Below are 20,096 nucleotides of genomic sequence, written 5' to 3'. Positions count from 1 at the left end.
TCTGGCAAATTCCAGGTGGAGCGAAAGAGAGGAAACAGGATTGAAGGGTGAGGCTAGAGAGGCCCCAGGGCTTGTGTTCTTCCCTCAGGCCTTTGATTCCTGGTGGAATCAGGCCATTTTCCTGTCTTCCCCAGCCTAGCTCAGGCCCTTAACGTTTTCAATCCAGGGTCAGGAGGCTGAGATCTTGAGTTTGAAGGAGAAAACAGGAAACGAACGCGTAAGATCTAATGCCAGGTATTTTATTTCATACGGGGCGATGGATGCTCACAGGATGACACACGCATGCGCACTGTGGGAGGTCTTAGATTCCCTGGTGCCTCAGGGGACCAGGAGAGAGTGGTTTCCACCTCTGCCCTTCCCTGGGCCTGAGGATGGGGTGGGGTGGGGGAATCACCCAGCAGGCTTCACTCGGCCAAGGAGGAGCCATGTCGGTGCCACGTCTAGCTTGGTTCTAAACAAGGTGGTAAAGCGACTGGGCTGGTCCCACCGCGCTCAGAGAGGACCATTGGCCAAGGGGCCACAGAAAGGGGTGGGTGGATGACGTCACCAGAAGCTCGGGCAAAGGTGGGAGCTGCGCCTTGGGGCTCTTTAGAGCAGGGCCTGGCTCCAGGGCCGCCAGGGGCATTGATGCTTATTGTCTGGCCTTGATGATATCCACGAATTCAGGCTTGAGGGAAGCGCCACCCACCAGGAAGCCGTCCACATCGGGCTGGCAGGCCAGCTCTTTGCAGGTGGCACCTGTGACGGAGCCTGGGACAAGGGGACAGAGAGCGAGGGGCTTGGCCAGGGCCAGAGAACAGGATGGGATGGGCGTGGCTTAGGCAAGAATGGGAGTGGCTTATCAGGGATGATCACGGATTGGTCAGGGTGGGCGCGGCCCAGCCAGATGGGCATGGCTTCATAAGAAGTCTTTAGTAGGCGTGGCTTACCAGGGATGCTCACGGATTGGTCGGGGAGGGCGTGGCTTGGCTGGGGTGGGTGGAGCTTAGGCAGGGCAGGGAGCCAGGCACTCCATTCTCCCCTCGGTGGATTCCAAACCCACTCACCTCCGTAAATGATGCGTGTGTTCTGGGCCACGGCCTCCGAGACGTGGCACTTGAGCCATTCCCGGAGCTTCTGGTGCACTTCCTGGGCCTAGAACAACAAGAGAGACTAAGGCCCTGTCGGAATCACAACAGGAAAACCACCGTCACCTGTTCCTCTGGTTTCCAGGCAAGAGGCTTAGAGCCTGGACTGGAAATGGCCCAGATGCAGGGTGGGCAGTCCCTGTCTCTCTTGTAGGCTAGGAAGCTTCCTGTTTGCCTGCCTGTGGGTTTTTTCCCCACCTTCGGTGCCTGTCCTGGGCTCTGAGTTCAAGTCCCGTCAAGGCTGGCACACAAGCCACACTTCTTGCTGGACCTGGAGGCAGAGCTCCTGGGGTGTTACCTGTTGAGGGGTGGCTGTCTTGCCGGTACCAATGGCCCACACAGGCTCGTAAGCCAGAACCACCTTACTCCAGCAGTCCTTCACGTTATCTGCAAGAGGAAGATGACAGATGCCAGGGCGGGGACCTGCTGCCCCCTGGTGGCCCACGCAGGACCCACAGGTGTCCATTCAGGGGCTGGGGACTTGGGGATTTCGGAGGCCCCCCTCCCCACTTCCTCTGTGTTTCTGTAGCCCAGGCATGGCCAGACTCGGTGGTACCCCCCTTTCCATGAATACCTGCGATGACCTTGGTCTGTTCAAACACGACCTTCTCCGTGATGCCAGCTTCCCTCTCATCTAGCTTCTCCCCAATGCAGGCAATCACCCCCAGGCCTTCTGACAGGGCGTGGGCCACTTTCTGCCCAATCAGCTGTGGAGGAGGAACAGATTTGGTGACACAGCTCTCTTGGAATAAAGCATTTTCCTCTCTCTCTCTTTGTGCCTGACCTGGATGCTGTCCCTGAGTTGGTTTTTTTTTTTTGTTCCTTTTTCTGATGTTAGGCTAGCTTTTTTCTTCTTTTATTCTTGTGGGTCGTGAAGGCTTGAACTTGGCCTAGGCCCTGTCCCTGAGCTCTTCAGCTCAAGGCTACCACCCTACCCCTGGGCCTGGGTGTTGTCTTTGAGCTCTTCAGCTCAAACATACCGCCCTACCCTGGAGCCAAGCCTCACTTCCTATTTTCTAATGGTTCATTGGAGATAAAGAGTCTCAGGTCCTTTTGTGCCCTGGCTGGTTTTGAACCTTGATCCTCAGATCTCAGCCTCCTGGGCTGTGGGCACTCTAGGTGTGAGCACGAATGCCCAGCAAGCATCTCTGGCCTCCTCCTCCTCCTCACTCACCTCATCCGATTCCCCGAAGACATGCCTTCTCTCCGAGTGGCCCAGGACCACCCACGTGGCCCCACAATCTTTGATCATGCCAGGGCTAAAGGAAGACAAGTAAACCAGGGTTCAGCACAGAAGGGGAAGGGGTGTGAAGACACCCCCTGCAGCCAGCCACCCCACCTGCCTCTGTCTCACCTGATCTCCCCAGTGAAGGCGCCATTTGTCACTTTATAGCAGTTCTGGGCCGCCACAGCAATCTTGGGATTCAACTTCTCCCTGACGAAGTCGAGGTAGGCCGTGGGGGGGGCACACACCACCTCTGAGGAGGAAAGGGGGGGCTTCCATTGCCATCGGAGCCCCCTAACACGATGACCTCTGACTGCTTTCTAGCCTAGGCGCCTGGGAAAGGCCCCCTCACCCGGCCCTGGCCCTCACCCTGCCCTCTGCACTTTGTCAAGTGCCAGGGCTCCAGTTTCCCGGGGCTATTCTGGGCACGGGCAGCTCCTAGACTCAGCATTCCTCGGGGGCCAGGGAGTCGTTTTTCTTTTCTTAAATAAGCAATGTCTACGTTCCCAGGCCCGCAAGGATTTTTAGGAAAAAATAAAAGTGAGGGGGGGGAACCAAGTCGTGAGATCTGTGCGTGGGGTCTCTGGGAGGGGGGTCAATGGCTGGACCCCCTCCCCCTCCCTCCCCCCCCCCAATGAGAGCCAGGGTTCCGGGCTCCGGGTCGGAGCTGAGATCACAGAGGCCTGGGCTCCCCTGGCTCCAGAGTTCGATCCCCGTCCTCCAGGGTTTCAGGCCTCTCGGGGGGCCGGCGGGGGCCCCCAGGAGACCCCCAGGCTGCCGGGGAAGGAGGCCGGGCGGCCCGCGGGGAGGGGCGGGCGGGCTACGTGCGGCGGCGCACGGCGGCGGCCGCGCGGCCCGGCTTCTCCCCCGCGCCCTCGGGGGGGGGGGGGGGGGCTGGGGCCCGGCTCCCCGCTCGAGCTCTGGGGGGGCTGCGGTGGAGAGGCCATCCCCACGCTTCGGGGGTCGCAGCGGGACCCTCCCTCGTGCCGGGGATCCCCGAGGCGGGGCGCGCCGGTTCCCCGATCCCCCGATCCCGGCCCCGGTCCCCCGATCTCGGCCCCGGCCCCCCGATCCCGGCCCCGGCCCCCCCGATCCCGGCCCCCCGCCGCGCACCGGTGTCGGCGGGCAGCGCGGCCGCGTTCAGCGTGGCGATCAGCTCCCCCAGCGCCTTCTTGCGCCCGTTCATCTTCCAGTTGCCCCCGACGAAGAACTTCCTGCACGAGGGCGCCATGCCGGCGGCCGGCGGGGGCTGCGTCCGCGGGTGAAGGTCAGCGGATGCGCGCGGCGGCGAGCACGGCCCGCTCATATAGAGCGCGGCGAAGCGGAGCTCCGCCCTCTCGGAGCCCGCCATGCCGCCCGCCCCGGCCCGCCCCCGGCCCGCCCCGGCTCCGCCCCGGCCCTGCCCTCCCGGCTCCGCCCGCTTTCCCCGCGGAGCCGGCCTCCCACCGCCTCGACCCGCCCCGGCCCGCCCCGGCCGCGGAGTTCTGGCGTTCCGTCTCCTAGCAACGCCCTGGAAGGGCGGGGCCGGCGGGGACCAGCGAGGGGGCGGGGCCGGGGCCAGCGCTGGTACAGCGGGAGGGGCGGGGCCAGGTGGAGGAGGGTGGAGGTGGAGATAGGGATGAGGTAGGGAGGGGAGGGGACGGGAGGGGGGGCAGGAGCCCCTCCCCAGCAGTCCTTCTAGGAAGGGGACCTCACCCCCATGGCGGCACGGGTGGGCGCGGCCCTTCCTCCCCCCTCTTCCCCCCCCTCGCCCCCGATCGGTGTCCAGGCCAGGTGAGAACTCGTGCCCCGGGGCCGCAGGGGTTTGAACCCGGGGCAGACCGAGCTGCAGCTCTGCTCCAGGCCGGCGCTGCCCCGCTTGAGCGTCGTGGCGGCCGGTCCAGGCCGTCTTTGGCCCCATCCTCCGATCTCGGCTGGTAGCCGGGGGACAGGCTGACCCCGCCCCGGTCTCTGCACGGGGCCCCTCCAGTCCTGGCAGATCCCAAACACGACGGCTGACAGGCTCGGCACTGATTCACACCGTGTATTTTGGCATTTTCCAGAGAACAGGGAAGAAACAAGACGCGGAAGGGAAGGAGGGGGGACACTGAGGCAGGAGGGCAAAGGGGGGGGTCCCGTGCCCCTCCGGGCCCGCCACGCGCGCGCGCACACACACTGGGAAGGGAGGCACAGCTTCCCTCTTCCGGAAGAGGGCGCGCCAAGCCCCGCCCCCGCCCCGCCCCCACGGCCGAGGCCCCGCCCCGGGGCGGGGCCTCGGAAACAAAAACGGGTGGAGGCGGGGAGGGGAAGCAAGCCAGCCGCCCGCAGACAGGGGGTCCCACAGACAGGCGTCGGGCCCCTGCAGGCCCCCTCCTGGTCCCCCAAGTCTATCAGGGGCCCTCCTCTTTGCTTGGCCAGTCTCCCATGGCCTCCAGCTTCTTCCCAGCTGCTGGGGGCAGGAAGAAAGGGGAGACGGGGCGGGGGGGGGGCCAAAGTCCTCCCCTCGGTCCTCCCGCCCCCTCCTCCCCCGCGGGGTGTGACCCCTGAGCCTGCTCGGCCAGGGGCGAGGGCGGCTCTAGGTGGTCACGCGCTGGTAGAAGTAGATGTAGCCCAGATCCTTGGGCGGCTTCTCGGAGGCGCACACTTTCTGGTCGTTGTAGATCACCCACCTGGAGGAGGGGGGTCACAGGGTGAGGCCCGCCCCCGTGAAGAAGAGGGGGACACAGGGATGAGCCACCCTTAGCCTGGACCCCCAGACGTCCAGCCCAGTGGATGGAGGGGGGGGGGTCTGAAGGCCTCGCCTGGTCACAGGGCCAGCTCTAATCCTTGACTCGATTTATCCCACAATCATCCCTGCAAGAAAAACCGCTGCCCGACGTGGGGTCCCAGTAAAGCCTGGGACTTGAACTCTCCAGGCCTAAGCACTGAGGCTGATTTCTTTTGTTCAAGGTTAGTGCTCTACCACTTGAGCCGCAGCTCCACTGGAGAGACGACATCTCTTGGACTTGCCTGCCTGGCTGGCTTCCACCTGGGATCCTCAGATCTCAGCCTGGTGAGTAGGCAGGATCCCAGGTGGGGCTGCCACGCTGGGCCAGCCACGGGGACAGAGCATGGCGCCTGCCAGTTCATTTACACCAGCAGGCGGCCAGGCCGGCCCAGCCCCCGGCTGTGCTCTGCCTGCCTAGCAGACAGGACAAAGGTCACGAGGCCTGCCGTGCTCTCTTTGCTTCCCCATCCTCAGCTGCCCTTTGCTTTCTGTGTGTGCCCATCCTGGCATTGAACTCGGGTCTTTTTTGGTCTCTTGCTCTTTTTTGGGGGGGGGGGCTTGAACTCAGAGCCTGGGCACTGTCCTTGACCTGGAACCTAACAGACACTTTTTGCTCAAGGCTCGGGCTCTGCCACGTGAGCCACAGCACCACCTCTGGCTTTTTCTGCGTCTGTGGTTCCAGGGCCTGGTGCAGGCTAGGCGGGAACACGACCACTGGGCCATGCTCCCGCCCGTGCCCACCTTGAGCCACACCTCCACCTGAGGCTTTTTTGGGGGGATTCACTGGAGGGACGTCTCTTAAGACTTCTGTCCGGCTGGCTTTCGGCCAGGATCCTCAGCCCTCACGACGGGCCCTGCCCGCCCCCTCCCATGCCCGTGCGCACGCGCGGGGCGCTGTGCCCGTCCTCACCTGCCGTCCTTCTTGATGTGGCAGACGTAGTGGCCGCACATGGTGGACGTGCCCATGTGGCTGATGAAAGCGAAAAGCTGATACTCTGGAGGGAGGGAGGGGGCGGATGAGCACTGGAGCGGCCATGGGGGGCAGCTTGGGGGGGATCCCCTGCCCCGACCCCTGGGCCACTCACTTCCGGGCCCATCCCGGACTTTGGGCCCCACGGGGACAGACTCGGAGATGGAGTCGGCGGCCGAGCGGCCCTCGGAGATGTCCATGGCGGCCTCGGCGTCCAGGTCATCGATGTGGCTGAAGATCCAGTCCACGGCCCGCTCTAAACTGTTGTTCTGGAAGAGGAGGCGACCTGCCTGGGTCCCGGGGAGCGCGGGGGTGGAGGGGGGTGGGGAGGGGGAACACCCTGAGCCCCTACCGTGGCCCGCAGCGCCTTCAGGGCCTGGTCCCGCGAGAAGCCCATGGACACGATGGTGCCCACGCAGTCCTCGGGCGGCGGCTCGGCCGGCGTGCTCGTGGAACCCGGGCCGCTGGAGCCCGGCAGGACCAGGGGGTTGGCGAAATCTGCCGAGGAGGGCGAGGTGTCAGCGTCGGGAGGGGGTGCGGCGGGGGGACCCCCAGAGCCGGGGCCTACCTGGATCGTCCATGTGCGACATGACCCAGTTCATGGCGGCCTCGGCACCGCTGTTGCCGGTGTAGTAGACGGCCTTGCGGCAGGCGTCCATGGGAAAGCCCATCTCCACGAGCTGGACGACCACAGACTCGTCTAGCATGGGCGCTGCGGGGGGACAGGGGGACAGGGGCGGTCAGGGCTCCCCATTCCCATTGCTTCCTCTCCCCCACGCATGCCAGGCCCCCAGCACCCCCACTCCGTGCATAATTTCCCCCCTCCCCCCGCATCGACTGGCACTTGTTCTAGAAGGCTGTGGGCTTCCTGTCCAGCCTCGCAGATCGCGCCCCATTTCTGGGTCCACTGAGACCCACACGCCTGCTGACCCCCCCTCCTAGCTCGGGAGGCTGAGAGGCGAGGACTGAGCAGGAAAGTGCACAAAGCTCTCATCTGCAGTGAACCAGCACAAGGCTCAAATGGTGACACCATCAGCCTTGAGGGAAAAAAGCTAAGAGACCCCGAAACCCAGGCCTTGAGTTCGTCTCAGGAATGGCGGCAAGAAAAAAAGAAAGAAGCAAAAGATGAGGCTCTGAGCAGTGCACAGGCGTCCCCAGGGCCCTGAAAAGGCGGGCGGAGGAAATGGGAGAGGGAGGACAGCAGAGACACGAAGGACAGGGCTGGGGGAGGCGAGGCGGAGCCCCCCACCCCGGCAGCAGAGGGAGACAGGCAGGAAGAAGAGTCACTAACATGTCGGAGAGGAGAAGTGAGGGGAGCAGAAGGAATCTTCGTCTTCGTTGCCATAGAAACCAAGGCTACCTTTGGGCTCATCCGGGGTGACGAGGGGCGGGGCGATGTCGGGCAGCTCCTCCTCCCCGGGCTGAAGCCCTGTGCCCCTCAACTGGGAGATGTCCAGCTCCTCGGGCATCTCGATGGACACGTCTGCAATGGGGAGGGGTGGGGTCACCGGGTCACAGCCGCAGGCAGCTCCCCGAGGCCTGGGGGGGGGGCCTGGCTTCTGCCTGTCACCCCAGCTACGCAGGAGGCTGAGATCTGAGGATCATGGTTTGAAAGTGGCCAGGGCAGGAAAGTGACTCCCCTCCCCAATTCAGCAGCACCAGGCTGGAAGGAGAGGTTGAACTCAAATGGTAGAAAGCCATCCTTGAGCGAAAAAGCCAAGTGTTCAAGCCCCAGGATTGGCAGAAACAAAAGATTTGTATTTAGTTACATAATTTAAATGTATTTATTAAGTGTCGTTATACATTATTATGCCTATAAATTTAACTTATTAAATTATATTCATTAACATTTTAAATATATATTTATCTAGGAGCCAAGAGACTTGGACTCTAGACCTGGGTCGGGGGAGGGCACATGAATCACCTCCCTTATATAAAAAAATACAAATCACTTGCTCTTAAATGACAGCCAGCTCAGCTGTAAGATCTACCAGAATGGTTTCAAGACTATCCAATGAAAATACCAGCTGGGCTGGGAAGCTACTCGGGAGGCTGAGATCTGACAATCACAGTTCGAAGCCAGTCCAGGCAGGTAAGCTATTAATTAGGCCAGCCTCACCTATACAGATAGACCCGGGTTCCAAAAAATAAACATCACTACCCCGAGCCACCTTTACCAATGATTAAAAATAAAGGGTGACATTGTAAAAAGGAATTGTACTCATTATATGACTTATGGAATGGTTAAACCCTCCTTACAACACCTTAGTAACACAATCGTATTAAAAAATCAGTAATCCTAGCTACTTAAGAGGCTGAGATCTAAGGATTGAAGTTCAAAGCCAGCCTGGGCACTAAAGTCTGTGAGATTCTTATCTCCAGTTAACCACCAGAAAACCAGAAGTGGGGCTATGACTCAAGGGGTAAGGGGGTAGTCTTGAGCTGAAGAGCTCAGGGGCAGCGCCCAGGCCAGAGTTCAAGCCCTATCACTGACCAAAAAAAAAAAAAAAAATCAGTTTCAGCTATAAATCACAACTACAAAATCAAAGACACTTTCAATAGTTTCAGTGTTTTGTCAACTAGACACATCTGCAACTAAGGCAGTTTTTCCATCTTTCAGAGAAAAAGCCTGAAAGCCCCTGTAGACAGGTACTCAGGCTCCACTTTTTTCTTTTTCCTGGTGGGTCGTGGGGCTTGAACTCTGGGCCTGGGCGCTGTCCCTGAGCTCTTCAGCTCAAGGCCACCACCCTAACCATTTAGCCCCAGCACCACTTTGGTTTTCTGGTGGTTAACTGGAGATAGGAGTCTCATGGGCTTTCTTGCCTGGGCTGGCTTTGAACTATGACCCTCAGAGCTCAGCACCCTGAGTAGCCAGGATTACAGGCATGAGCCCTGCCTTTCCTTCTAGCATCTTCTCTGCCCTCAGCACAACTGCCATACCGAGTTTCTTGGGCACCCAGTCCAAGCCGAAGGTGAATTTCTTGATTTGGATGACCAGGTAGTCAGGGAAGGAGGCGAACCGCGTAGTCCTGGGAGGAGAGCAAACGCTGGAACCATACACTGCCAGGCACCGGCTCTCAAAGTGCCTGCCCTACCCCATCCCCCTCCTCCCTCCTTGGGCTGTTATCAGGCCCTGAAGAGGAGCTTTGGAAGCCAGAAAGAAGGCACCAGAAGCACTGGGCTGGGGGCCACACCCCAGTCTGCCAGGGGCCATGTCAGGAGCCCAGCTCTAATCCTACCCAGCAGGGACAGGAGGGGAGACCCTAACCCACAAGGACAGGAAAGGAAATTCTAACCAATCAGGACGGGAGTCTTAGAGACCCTAACCAATCGGGATGGGAACTGTGGAGACCCTAACCAATCAGGACAGGAGTTGTGGAGACCCTAACCAATCAGGACAGGAGTTGTGGAGACCCTAACCAATCAGGACAGGAGTTGTGGAGACCCTAACCAATCAGGACAGGAGTTGTGGAGACCCTAACCAATCAGGACGGGTGTCCTGGAGACCCTAACCAGCCAGGGCGGTGGGGAGAGGCAGAGCTAGCTGACAGGTGGGGGACAGGGAGCACCTACTTGACGGCGACAGACTTGGCCTGCAGGGCTGTGCTCCAGAAGTCGTCCACCTGCTCGGGGGAGCTGTAGGCCTCCAGGCAGGAGCTGAAGGGTACCTGGGCCCGAACCAGCTCCGGCAGGGGCGTCTTCTCCTCCTCCGCCTGCCGCTTCTTCTCCTCATATTCCAGAAGCTCCTCTGGTGAGAAAGATGGGGGGGGGTGCTCTTAGGGAGGGCGCCCCTCCTCCCCTCCTAGACCGGCCTGGCCCTGGCCCGGTGAGCCGCCCACCTTTGTTGAGGGCTGCGTCCGTGGGCACGGGCAGCTGCATGATATAGTCCACGCGCTGGGTGTACTTGACCTTCTCCGTGGCCAGACACTTGATCTTCTCCTCCGCCAGGAAGCGGAACACTTCGTTGGGGTTCTCCGAGCTCCGGCAATTCCTCTATGAGAAAGCGGGAGGCTGGGGAGGTCTGGGCCAGCCGGGAGAAGGGGACCCACACACCAGGCCGTGGAGGGGGCGGGGGTCCTCTACAGCGTGGCTTAAACTCACTCTCTCCAGTGCTAGCTCAGCCTGCTTGCTCACTACTGGTGTTCTACCACTTGAGCCACACCTCCCGTGTAGCTTTTTGCTGCAGATGGAATCGCAAGGACTTTTCTTCCCAGGATGGCTATGAAGTGCAAATTTCCAGGGCCAGGCCTCAACTTCTGGAGTAGCAAGGGTTATAGCTTTTGTTTTGGCCAGTCTTGAACTCGGGGCCTGGGCACCATCCCTGAGCTTATGTGCTCAAAGCTGGGGTTCTACCACTTGAACCACAGCTCTACCTCCAGCTCTTCTGTAGTTACTTGGAGACAAAGACTCGCCTGCCTGGGCCAACTTTGAACTTGGATCTTCAGCTCTCAGCCTCCTGCCAAGCTGCCAACACCCACTCACAAGGGCAGGCGTGGGGCAGCGCCACCCTCACCTCCACCATGTTGATAAGGTGCAGGAAGAACTCCTGGGCGTCCTGCTGTCGGTTGGTGGAGAACTCGGGGTGTCCCTTGCCAATGAGTGCCTTGAACATTCGTGGGGCAATGCCATCTTGGAGTTCCTGGGCCAGAGGAGGACAGGATGGGCCAGGGGATCTAGGGTGTCACCCTGCCCAGTGGTCACAGAGGAAGGAAGGTTCCAGACTCACCTTTTGTTCTGCGACCTGTTCTCCATCACCCGACTCTGGCGCTGGCTTGGAATATTCACCCGAGAGGAGCCCGTGGCCCAGCTTGGCCCTGCAGCGACGGCAAGAGACCCGCTGAGCTCATTCCATGAGGGACCCTGACCGCGTCCACCTCCCCCTTCCCCAGCTCAACCCTGCCTTCCGGGGGCTCCTAAGCCAGGCCTCTCCATCTTGCTTAGCTTTTTCGCTCTAGTTCTCGAGCCGCACCTCCACGCTTCAGCATTTTGCTGGTTCACTGTGAACAATCTCCTGGATTTGTCTGGCCTCAAACTGTGATCCCCCAGATCTCAGCCTCCCGAACGGCAAGGATTACAGGCACAAGCCACCAGCCCCCACCAGCTCAACCTGGTTCATGTTTCTCCTTAGTCCACTCCCCTAGGGTCCCTTACAGGAACCCAGACCCAAGCAACAGCACACACAGAGCTCACAACTGTCTGGGTTCAGTGGTGTTCCCCTCAGGTCCCACAGAGAACGGAGGCCTCTGTACACAAGCTCTACCTACACTTGGGTGCTGAAGTCCTGGGTGGGGTCGGTTGGGGCATTCTGGAAAATCTTCTCCAACTTGTCCACATACCTAAAGGACAAAGGAAAGAAGTGGAGAGTGCAGAGGGAGACGGGAAAAATGGACACTAATACCGAAAATGGCAGTAAGTCCCCTTCTTTCCAATAATCTGTCCACCTTCTCTTGTCAGCCACGCTCTTCTCGGCCTTCTGAGCATTACCGTGAGAATAAGGATTAAGAGTCTGGGCTGGGAACATGGCCTAGTGGTAGAGAGTTTTCCTAGCATGCATGAAGCTCTGGGTTCGATTCCTCAATAGCACAGACACAGAAAAAGCCTGAAGTGGTGCTGTGGCTCAAGTGGCAGAATGCTAGGCTTGAGCAAAAGAATCTCAGAGACAGCGACTGCGCCCTGAGTTCAAGCCCCAGAGTTGGCAAAAGGTGTGTGTGGGGAGGGGGAGTGTCTAATTTTTCATGTCAGTCTCCAAGTGATTTGTGTGTGTGTGTGTGTGAAGGTCCTGGGGTTGAAACTCAGGGCCTAGATGCTGTCTCTGAGCCTTTTTCTTCACAAGGCTCTACCACTTGAACCACAGCTCAATTGACTTTTTGCTGCTTCACTGGAGATAAGAATCTCGCGGGCTTTTCTCCCTGGGCAGCCGGGACCTCGGGGAGGAGCGGGAGGGGGGAGCACTCACTTTCTCTGGAAGTCAGGGATACTGAAGAGCACCTGGACCACAGAGTTGAGGTAGCAGCTGTTTCCCAGGTTCTGGATCCCTGTGTACCCAGGCCCAAAGAGGGGCTTGAGGGACACCCCCGACTCCTGGATCAGCTCCCACTCCCCAACACGCTGGTTCATGTCTATCTCCAGCTCCGTCATTGTCTTGTCCGTCTGCAAGGAGGGGGTGGGGAGAGGTTTCACGCCGGGCCAGAGATCCAGCCTTTGTGTTCTGTGGAGAGGCCAGACCCGGGGCTTGAACTTGGGCCCTGGAGCTGTTCCCCAATTTTTGTGCTCTAGGGGAATTACTCTTCCAACTGGAGCTCCACTTCCAGCTTTTTGGAGATTCGTTAGAAATGAGAGTCTCATGAACTTGCCTGCCCTGGCTGGCTTTGAACTACGATCCTCAGATCTCAGCCTCTTGAGGAACTGGGATGCTAGAAACTTCCTGGCCTGCCAGCCAGTCCTTCTAGGACATCGGGCCGTGGGACTCAGAACCACCTGCCTTACTCACACAGGAACTAGCAGGCTGAGTCCTGAGCTGGATTCACTGATGGCTGCAGGACGGAGGCCCTGGAAGGGGCGGGGGCGGCGCACTCACCTTCTGCATCTTCAACATGTCGATGCCAAAATGTGCCAGGTGCTCAGCCAGGCTGGGGTCGAGAACCATGTCGTCCTCCTCGTACGAGTACACGTCTAAGAGGAAGCAGACGCAGGGTCAGGGATGCGTCTGGGGTCACCCATCCTGCAGCCCGCCCAGAGGGGACCTTGGGAGGGACAGGAAAGCCTCACACCATGACCCATTGTCCTGGGCTAACACAATGCACCATGTAATGAATTAGCTGTATGAAGAGTATTCATGCAGCTACAACTGTATTGTGGTAACTGCCTATGGTAATTAATAGAAGCACAATATAGAAATAATATGTCAACATCACTCAGATCACAAGTTCTCCTAGAAGTTGCTGTCTAATATGAGATAAGGGATGAGGCAGCCAGGCGCTGGTGGCTTCTGCCTGTCACCTTAGCTACTCAGGAGGCTGGGATCTGAAGAGTGTGGTTCAAAGCCAGAGGAGGCAGGCAAAGTCTCTGAGCCTCTTATCTCTGGCGAATCACCAGAAAACCGGATGTGGGGCTGTGCTCTCACTGATAGAATGTTAATGCCCTGAATTCAAGGCCTATGACTGACAAACATTTTTTAAAAAGGGGTGAGGGTTGCAATTAATGCCCACTCAGAATCTACCCCGGTAGAATCTGCACTAGCAAGGTATCAGTGGGGCCGCCAGAAGGCGTGATCCCGAGCTGGTAATAGTTACAGCTCCTCTAGGAGGGGGATTAGCCCTCGGGGAGAGGTGGTACTGAAGATTTATCCACTCAGGAGGCTGACAGCTCAAGATGGAGGCTCAAAGCCAGCGCAGCAGGACTAATCTGAGACCCTTATGTGCAGAGAAATGGCTCCAAGTGGAAGAGCCTTGAGCAAACAAGCTGCGAGGGCGAGGCCCTGAGTTCAAGTCCCGGTACCAGCCCACAGGAATTCCGTCGTAACTCCATTTCTACCAGGCAGCCGCAGTCACGGCACCGGGCGCTGTGCGGGCCTGGCGGAATGGAGGGCAGTACCGGCTCCGTCGGGCGTGATGGTGCCCAGCTTGACGGCCAGGGGGTAGCCGGTCTCCCGGTAGTGCTCCACGGCGTGGTTGTTGCCCCCGCTGCCGTCGAAGTAGCGCCGGCCGCAGAGGATGGAGCCGTCGGTCAGGTTGAGCCACAGGTTCTCGCGCATCTCGCACTTGGCGCACTTCCAGCCGCTGGCCGGGGAGGGAGGACGTGAACGAGCGGGGAGGGGGACCCCGGGCGCCCCCCCTCCCCTCCGAGTGTCCCCAGATCCACTCATCTCCCTCACACCCTTTAGAAGGGCGGCCACTGTGCCCTGGCCCAGGAGGCTGCCCGGAAGTGGAGGTTGATTTAGGGAAGGGGGTTGCCCGGAAGTGGAGGTTGCATTGGGGAGGGGGGCTTCCCGGAAGTGGAGGTTGCATGGGGAGGGGGATACCCGGAAATGGAGGCTGCATTAGGGAAGGGGGCTGCCCGGAAGTGGAGGCTGCATGGGGAGGGGGGCTGCACCGGAAGTGGAGGCTGCATTAGGAAAGGGGGCTTCCCGGAAGCGGAGGCTGCATTACGGAAGGAGGCAGACCGGAAGTGGAGGCTGCATGGGGAGGGGGGCTGCCCGGAAGCGGAGGCTGCATTACAGAAGGAGGCAGACCAGAAGTGGAGGCTGCATGGGGAGGGGGGCTGCCCGGAAGTGGAGGCTGCATTACAGAAGGAGGCAGACCGGAAGTGGAGGTTGCTTTAGGGAAGGGGGCTGCCCGGAAGCGGAGGCTGCACGGGGAGGGCCAGGCCTCACCACGGCGGGATCCGAGACGGGTTGTCCAGCTGCTTGAGGTTGAAGGCGTGCTTGGACACCTGCCGGACTTCCCCGTCCCAGGCCTGAACCTCCTGCTTCCGGGAGGCAGAGTCGGCGGAAAGCAGTGCCTCCACCGCACTGGTCACCTGCGGCAGGGAAGCCGAGGGTCAGACGGCGGAGGCTCCCCCCCTGCTCTCCCCACCCACGGGGCTCCAGCCTGGAGGCTGACCTGAGGATCATGGTTCGAATCCAGCCGGGGCAGGAAAAGTCTCGGGGCTCTCCAAATAGCCAGCAAAAAGCCAGCAGTGGAGCCATGGCTCAAAAAGTAGTAGAATAACACCAAGAACAGGAAAAAGCACAGGGACAACCTCTAGGCCGACTTCAAGCCCCAGGACCAGCACCAGAAACAAAAGCCCCTCCTGGGAGGTCAGGACACTCATACCCGATCTCTCACGATGTCCGGGAGGCCTCCCAGCCCATCCCGGGCAATCTCCAGGTAATCTGGCAAAATGACAATCTTCACATCCTCATCATATTCAAACTTCTCCTCCGAGAGGTCGAACCCACCTTCAATGCCTGGTGGGAGGGAGCAGCGGAGGAGGTGGGTAGACCCAGGTCAGTGTCTCTGATTCAACCCATCCTCCCCCTACAGCCGCCAGGACCACTGATCCTGTTTAGGGCTTTCCCAGCAACCCAGAGCACCCAGGCCAGCCCGGGGGAGACGACTCCCGATGCTCACCGATGGCCAGCCGGGTGGGTTTCTTCCGTGGCGGGTCACCAGTTCCGGAAGTGTTCTCCTCTTCTTTCTGCAAGGAACAGGCAGGGCAGGGTCAGCCACACAGCATGGACAGGGCACAGCATGGGTGGTCACTAAAACAGTTCTGGGCCATGTCTGCATGACACAAAATAAGGTAAAAGAGCCAGGTGTACCAGCTGAGATCTGAGGATCATGGTTTAAAGCTGGCCTGGGCAGAAAAGTCCATGAGATTCTTAGCTCCAATGAACCAGCAAAAAGCTGGAAGTGGATGGCCAAGTGTCAGCTAAAAACAAGGAAGTTCAAGAATGAATAATGCTTGTGCCCTGAGTTCAAGGCCCAGAGAGAGAGACAGGTTGAGACCAGAAGATTGTGGTTCAAAGCCAGCTCAGGCAAGAAAGTTTATGAGACCAGAAAAAGCTGGAAGTGACGCTATGGCCTGAGTTCAAGCTCCAGGACTGGGAAAAGAAAAAGAGCTGAATGCGGTGGCTCATGCCTATAATCCTAGCTACTCAGGAGGCTGAGATCTGAGAATTGCAGTTCAAAGCCAGCCTGGGCAGAAAAGTCCCTGAGACTCGACTCTCCAATGAACCACTAGAAAACCAGAAGTGGCACTGTGACTCCAGGGGTGGGTCGGTAGCCTTGTGAGCTGAAGAGCTCAGGGCCAAGCACCAAGGCCAAGAGTTCAAGCCCCACAACTGACAATAATAAATAAAAATAAAAGAGACCAGAGGGGGTCAGACTCAAAGTGGACAGCCAGATCACTGGGTGTGGACGAAGCCAGCTCTTCCCCAGCCCGGGCCTACCGCACGCCGAGTCCGTCGGAGGTGCAGATAGACGCGTTGGCCTGTCTTATTGAAATGTCTCTCCACATACTGCTTGCTGAAGCCCAGGAACGTGTTCATGCAGATATAAAGGCCGCCATCGGACTCCTGTAGTGCAGGAAATAAGGGAGGGAAGAGGAGGAACAGGATGAAACCCAGAACAGTAGGGAAATGGAACAATCTGGAATCAGACACAGCTGGTTCTCCAAAAGAATGTTCTTGTTCTCAATACAGCATGGCCTCACCTAACTCAAGTAGCCTTTGGGGACCTGCCTTGTACATGGCTGAGATTCTCTGTCATTTCCTTAAGACTCTGAAAACATTCTCCATCAACATTCTTTTTCCTTCTTAAGGTGGACTTTGGGGACCACAGATACATAGGGGCCAAGTGATTCAGAAAATAAATGGGATACAATAACATACACTTCCAGGATCAGGAATGACACCCAGTCAAAACAGACCTGAATGTCACACACTCTTCTCAAATCTGGGAGTCCAAAGATAAGTCCTATCTAATCTCTAATGTTCAGAGAGCCTGCCTGCTGAGTTTCTCAGGAAGCTGAGACCTGAAGGTTACAGTTTGAGGCCAGCCAGGGCAAGAAAGTCTATGAGACTAAAAAGCCAGAAGTGGAGCTGTGGCTCAAGTGGCAGCCTTCCCCAAAAAAGAAAAAAAAAAAATTCTGAAGAACACCGAAGCACTGAGTTCAAGGCCCAGGATTGGCATATGCACACGCGTGCCCGCACACGCGCGCGCGCACACACACACACACACACACACACACACACAATTTGACTTCTAGGAAGCAATGTTGTTAGGAACCAGTCTGATGACGTCAGACGCATTTGTGGATGTGTATCAGTACTGGTCTTGAACTCACTTTTTTTTTCATATATTTTTTAATTGTAATTAATAGAAAGGTTACATGATATTTGCCAGATATATGGTGCATTAATTCCCATACATTGATACCCTTTCACATGAACTCACTCTTGTTTGGCTTTTTCACTCACAGCTAGTATTCCAGTTCTAGCTTTTTGATGGTTAACTGCAGATAGAGTCTCCTGGATGTGTCTGTGTGGGCAGGCTTTGAATTGAAACTCTCAGATCTCAGGCTCCTGAGTAACTAAGATTACAGACCTGAACCATCAACATCTAGCTAAGGCTTGATTTTTTTTTTCCTCCCCAGTCTTGAACTCTGGGCCTGGGCACTAATCCTAAGAGCTTTTGTGCTCAAAGCTAGCGCTCTACCACCTGAGCCACAGCTCTACTTCCAGCTTTTGGTTGGTTAATTGGAGATCAGTCTCTCACAGACTTTCCTGCTCAAGAAAGTCATGGCTTTGAGCCATGATCCTCAGATCTCAGCTTCCTGCGGATAGGGCAGGGTGGCAGATATGAGCTAGCGGCACCTGGCAAGTCCAGCATTTTAAATCCACCAGGAACCCAAATGGCCTCTCTGCTCAGTGAACTCCCACCTATCTTAGTACTATGACTTTTTAGAATAATCTGGAAAACATTTGCTGAGATGGCTGGCACACATACAATCCAAGAACAGGGAAAGGTCAAGCACCCACTGGGAATCAGCTGAACAGGGGAAGATGGCTCTGGGTAAAAGCTGCCTTTGTAACAGTGACATAACCAGTAGGGGAGGGGAATGGAGACAGTACTTTTGACCTGTCATCCATGGCTTTGAGCAACTGGCATTCTCTGCCTGGAATCAAAGCCTTAGTGGCCTTGAAATTTTCTCTGCTGTGATATTAAAAATAGAGCATTGTGCAAAGCACTTCTTGGCCCAATCGATTGCTCTGTGAATCTCCCTGGAAGAGTGTCCTGCTGCAGTTGTTAGTGAACAAATAGAGCAGTTCTTGCAAGGAGGTCAGCTAACCTCTTTTTCCCATGAACTCCATTTCAAGATAAGCAAAGATGCTGTGTGTGTGTGGGGGGGGGATGGTTAGTAAAGCAAGGAGGCTAGAAAAAGAAAGGAAAGAAAGGAGGCTAGTATCAGAAAGTTACAGAACTTCTTGGCTAGGAGCTAATGGCTCACGCTTTCACCTTAGCTACTCAAGAGGCTGAGATGTGAGGATCAAGATTTAAAAAGAAAAAAAAAATCCCAGGCAGGGAAGTCAGTGAAAATCTTATCTCTGATTAACCAGCAAAAAGCCAGATGTTCAGGGGTGGCCTAAATGGAAGAGCAGCAGCTATGAGTTCAATGACCAGTATGGGCACACACAAAACTAATCATATATAGATAGAGAGATAGAGATAGATATAGATGTGCCAGTTATTAATGAGAGGGGATATAAGTGGACCCAGAAAAACCCACTTATCTAGTGTTTGCTGGTTCACACCTGTAATCTACCCACTCCAAGATCTGACAAACATGGTGTGAAGCCAGATCTAGGCGGAAGGGTCTGTAACGTTGAATTCACCAGCAAAAAGCTGATGTAAAGGGGGTGACTCAAAGTGCTAGAACACCAGCCATGTGCAGAAAAGGCTAAGGGGGGGGGCGCGGGGAGGAGCAATATGAGGCTCAGATTTCAAGCCTCAGGACTTGCAAAATTAAATAAAATTTAAAAAAAATTGCACAGGTCCTCTTTTACCTCTGCCAAAAAACAAACAAACAAACACAAACACACAAAAAAACCCAGACTGGGCGCATGGCCTGGGGTTCCTCGGATGGAAGCCCAGCAAGACCACAAATGACAAGTGAATCCGAGGCCCCCTACAACCGGGCAGCTGAAAAGAACTCAGCGCTTGGTTGGTGAGGCGCCCGTGAGAAGACTTTCCACTCTGACTTGCAGTTTTTCCAGGCGGCGGTGAGCTGGTCTGGGCAGGGCCCGGGGCTGGGAGGGAGGGGTGGGGAGGGTGGGGGGGGCGGGGGGCGGGTCTCCCAACCCCAGCCCTCCCAGTGCAGGCCTGGTTTCGGGGTGTCACTGGGGAGGCAGGATGCCCGCAGCGGAGTCGGCGGGGACGGGGGGAGCACAGAGTCGGGTGGGGAATGGGATGGGGTGGTGGCTTTTGTCTAGGAGCCTCACCAGCCTCAAATAATAATCAAATCAAATCAAATGCCTCCAGGGATCGATACTTCCCCCTCGCTCTCCCCAACCTTGATGGACGGGGTGGAGGGGGGGAAGAGGAGGGCACCACCACCGTCCACTTCTCCAGGGGGGGCGACCCCTCCCCGCCCCCCTGCCCATCTCAGCCAGGGGCGGACGCCCTCCAACTCCATCTTCCCCTCCACCCCCCCATCCAGTCTCGTCCACACCCCACTTCCAGACCACGAGCTGCCCCTCCTGAATCCATCATTTCCCCCCCCCCCCCGCCCACCACCCCGCACCAACCCCCTCATTCCGTCCACGCCAGACTACAAAACCCGGGGAGCCGTGCGCGGCGGGCAAAGCCACCTTCCCTGGGGTGAGGGGGGGGGACAGGAGGGGTCCCTGGGGGATGTAGTTCGCCAGCGAGGCGGCCAACCTTGATTTAGAATGGCAAGGAGGGCGTCGGGGGACTACAATCCCCACAATGCGCCGCGACGTTCGAGCGGGCGCGGCGGGGCGCGGAGACTTCCGGGAGAGCAAGTCTCACGCCAAGTCCGGGCTCCTGAAAAGCAACGGAGCCAAGGAACGTGAGAGACTACCAGTCCCAAGATGCATAGCGAGGAGGCGGTGGCCCAAGCCTTGCAGGCCCCGGCAGAATGACCAGGGCGATGGAAGGAAGTCGTGGTCGCGCCGCGGGCATGGGGAATGGGCTTACCGGCGTGTCGAAAGAAAAGGCGCACTCGTCTTTGTGGACCCGGTCTCCAGCCTTGGGGACCCGGATCGTCGGTAATACTGACAGCAGCGCCTCCTCACTCAGCTCCGCCATGACACCGGCAGCAGCTTCTCCACTCACACGGCGGATCCCACCGTTCCCAGTCCCCCTCCCACCCCTGCTCTCCTGTCCAATCAGCGCTGCCGGCTCGGCGCGTGCGCACAAGGCAAGACGCGCGAGAATGGCGGTTGGACGTAGCCTACGGACCGACGCTCCGCCTCCAGCTCCAGCCTTACTCTTGGCTACCACCAATGAGAAGCGCTGCGGGTGT

At 57.9% G+C, this 20,096-nt stretch overlaps 2 protein-coding genes across 3 annotated transcripts; both read right to left on the bottom strand.

Annotated features, from left to right (window-relative positions):
• Positions 1-218: 218 nt before the first annotated feature.
• On the bottom strand, positions 219-3,718 carry Tpi1 (triosephosphate isomerase 1). The gene is made up of 7 exons (XM_090325089.1): positions 3,466-3,718; positions 2,482-2,605; positions 2,302-2,386; positions 1,702-1,834; positions 1,426-1,514; positions 1,047-1,134; positions 219-750 (listed from the first exon to the last, which is right to left on the bottom strand). The coding sequence occupies exons 1-7, from the start codon at positions 3,701-3,703 to the stop codon at positions 632-634; spliced, it is 876 nt and encodes a 291-aa protein (XP_090181215.1). The 5' UTR covers positions 3,704-3,718; the 3' UTR covers positions 219-631.
• Positions 3,719-4,571: 853 nt separating this feature from the next.
• Usp5 (ubiquitin specific peptidase 5) lies at positions 4,572-19,949 on the bottom strand. 2 transcript variants are annotated; one of them, XM_090325065.1, is made up of 20 exons: positions 19,769-19,949; positions 16,000-16,125; positions 15,179-15,245; positions 14,882-15,015; positions 14,440-14,585; positions 13,662-13,846; positions 12,646-12,740; positions 12,025-12,218; positions 11,333-11,404; positions 10,795-10,882; positions 10,582-10,707; positions 9,908-10,061; positions 9,642-9,816; positions 9,009-9,097; positions 7,360-7,551; positions 6,637-6,780; positions 6,421-6,566; positions 6,184-6,337; positions 6,009-6,093; positions 4,572-5,000 (listed from the first exon to the last, which is right to left on the bottom strand). In XM_090325065.1, exons 1-20 carry the CDS (start codon positions 19,877-19,879, stop codon positions 4,907-4,909), a joined length of 2,577 nt encoding a protein of 858 aa, XP_090181191.1. In that variant the 5' UTR covers positions 19,880-19,949; the 3' UTR covers positions 4,572-4,906. The 2 variants fall into 2 exon arrangements, with proteins under 2 accessions (XP_090181191.1, XP_090181190.1); XM_090325064.1 differs by having other exon boundaries at positions 7,429-7,551; positions 19,769-19,933.
• Between the last annotated feature and the right edge of the window lie 147 nt (positions 19,950-20,096).

Source organism: Megascapheus bottae, chromosome 37 (assembly GCF_031878675.1).
Source record: "Megascapheus bottae isolate mThoBot1 chromosome 37, mThoBot2.hap1, whole genome shotgun sequence".
Taxonomy (NCBI): domain Eukaryota; kingdom Metazoa; phylum Chordata; class Mammalia; order Rodentia; family Geomyidae; genus Megascapheus; species Megascapheus bottae.
Note: the sequence above shows the minus strand (reverse complement) of the source record. Positions and strands in the feature narration are given on the sequence as shown.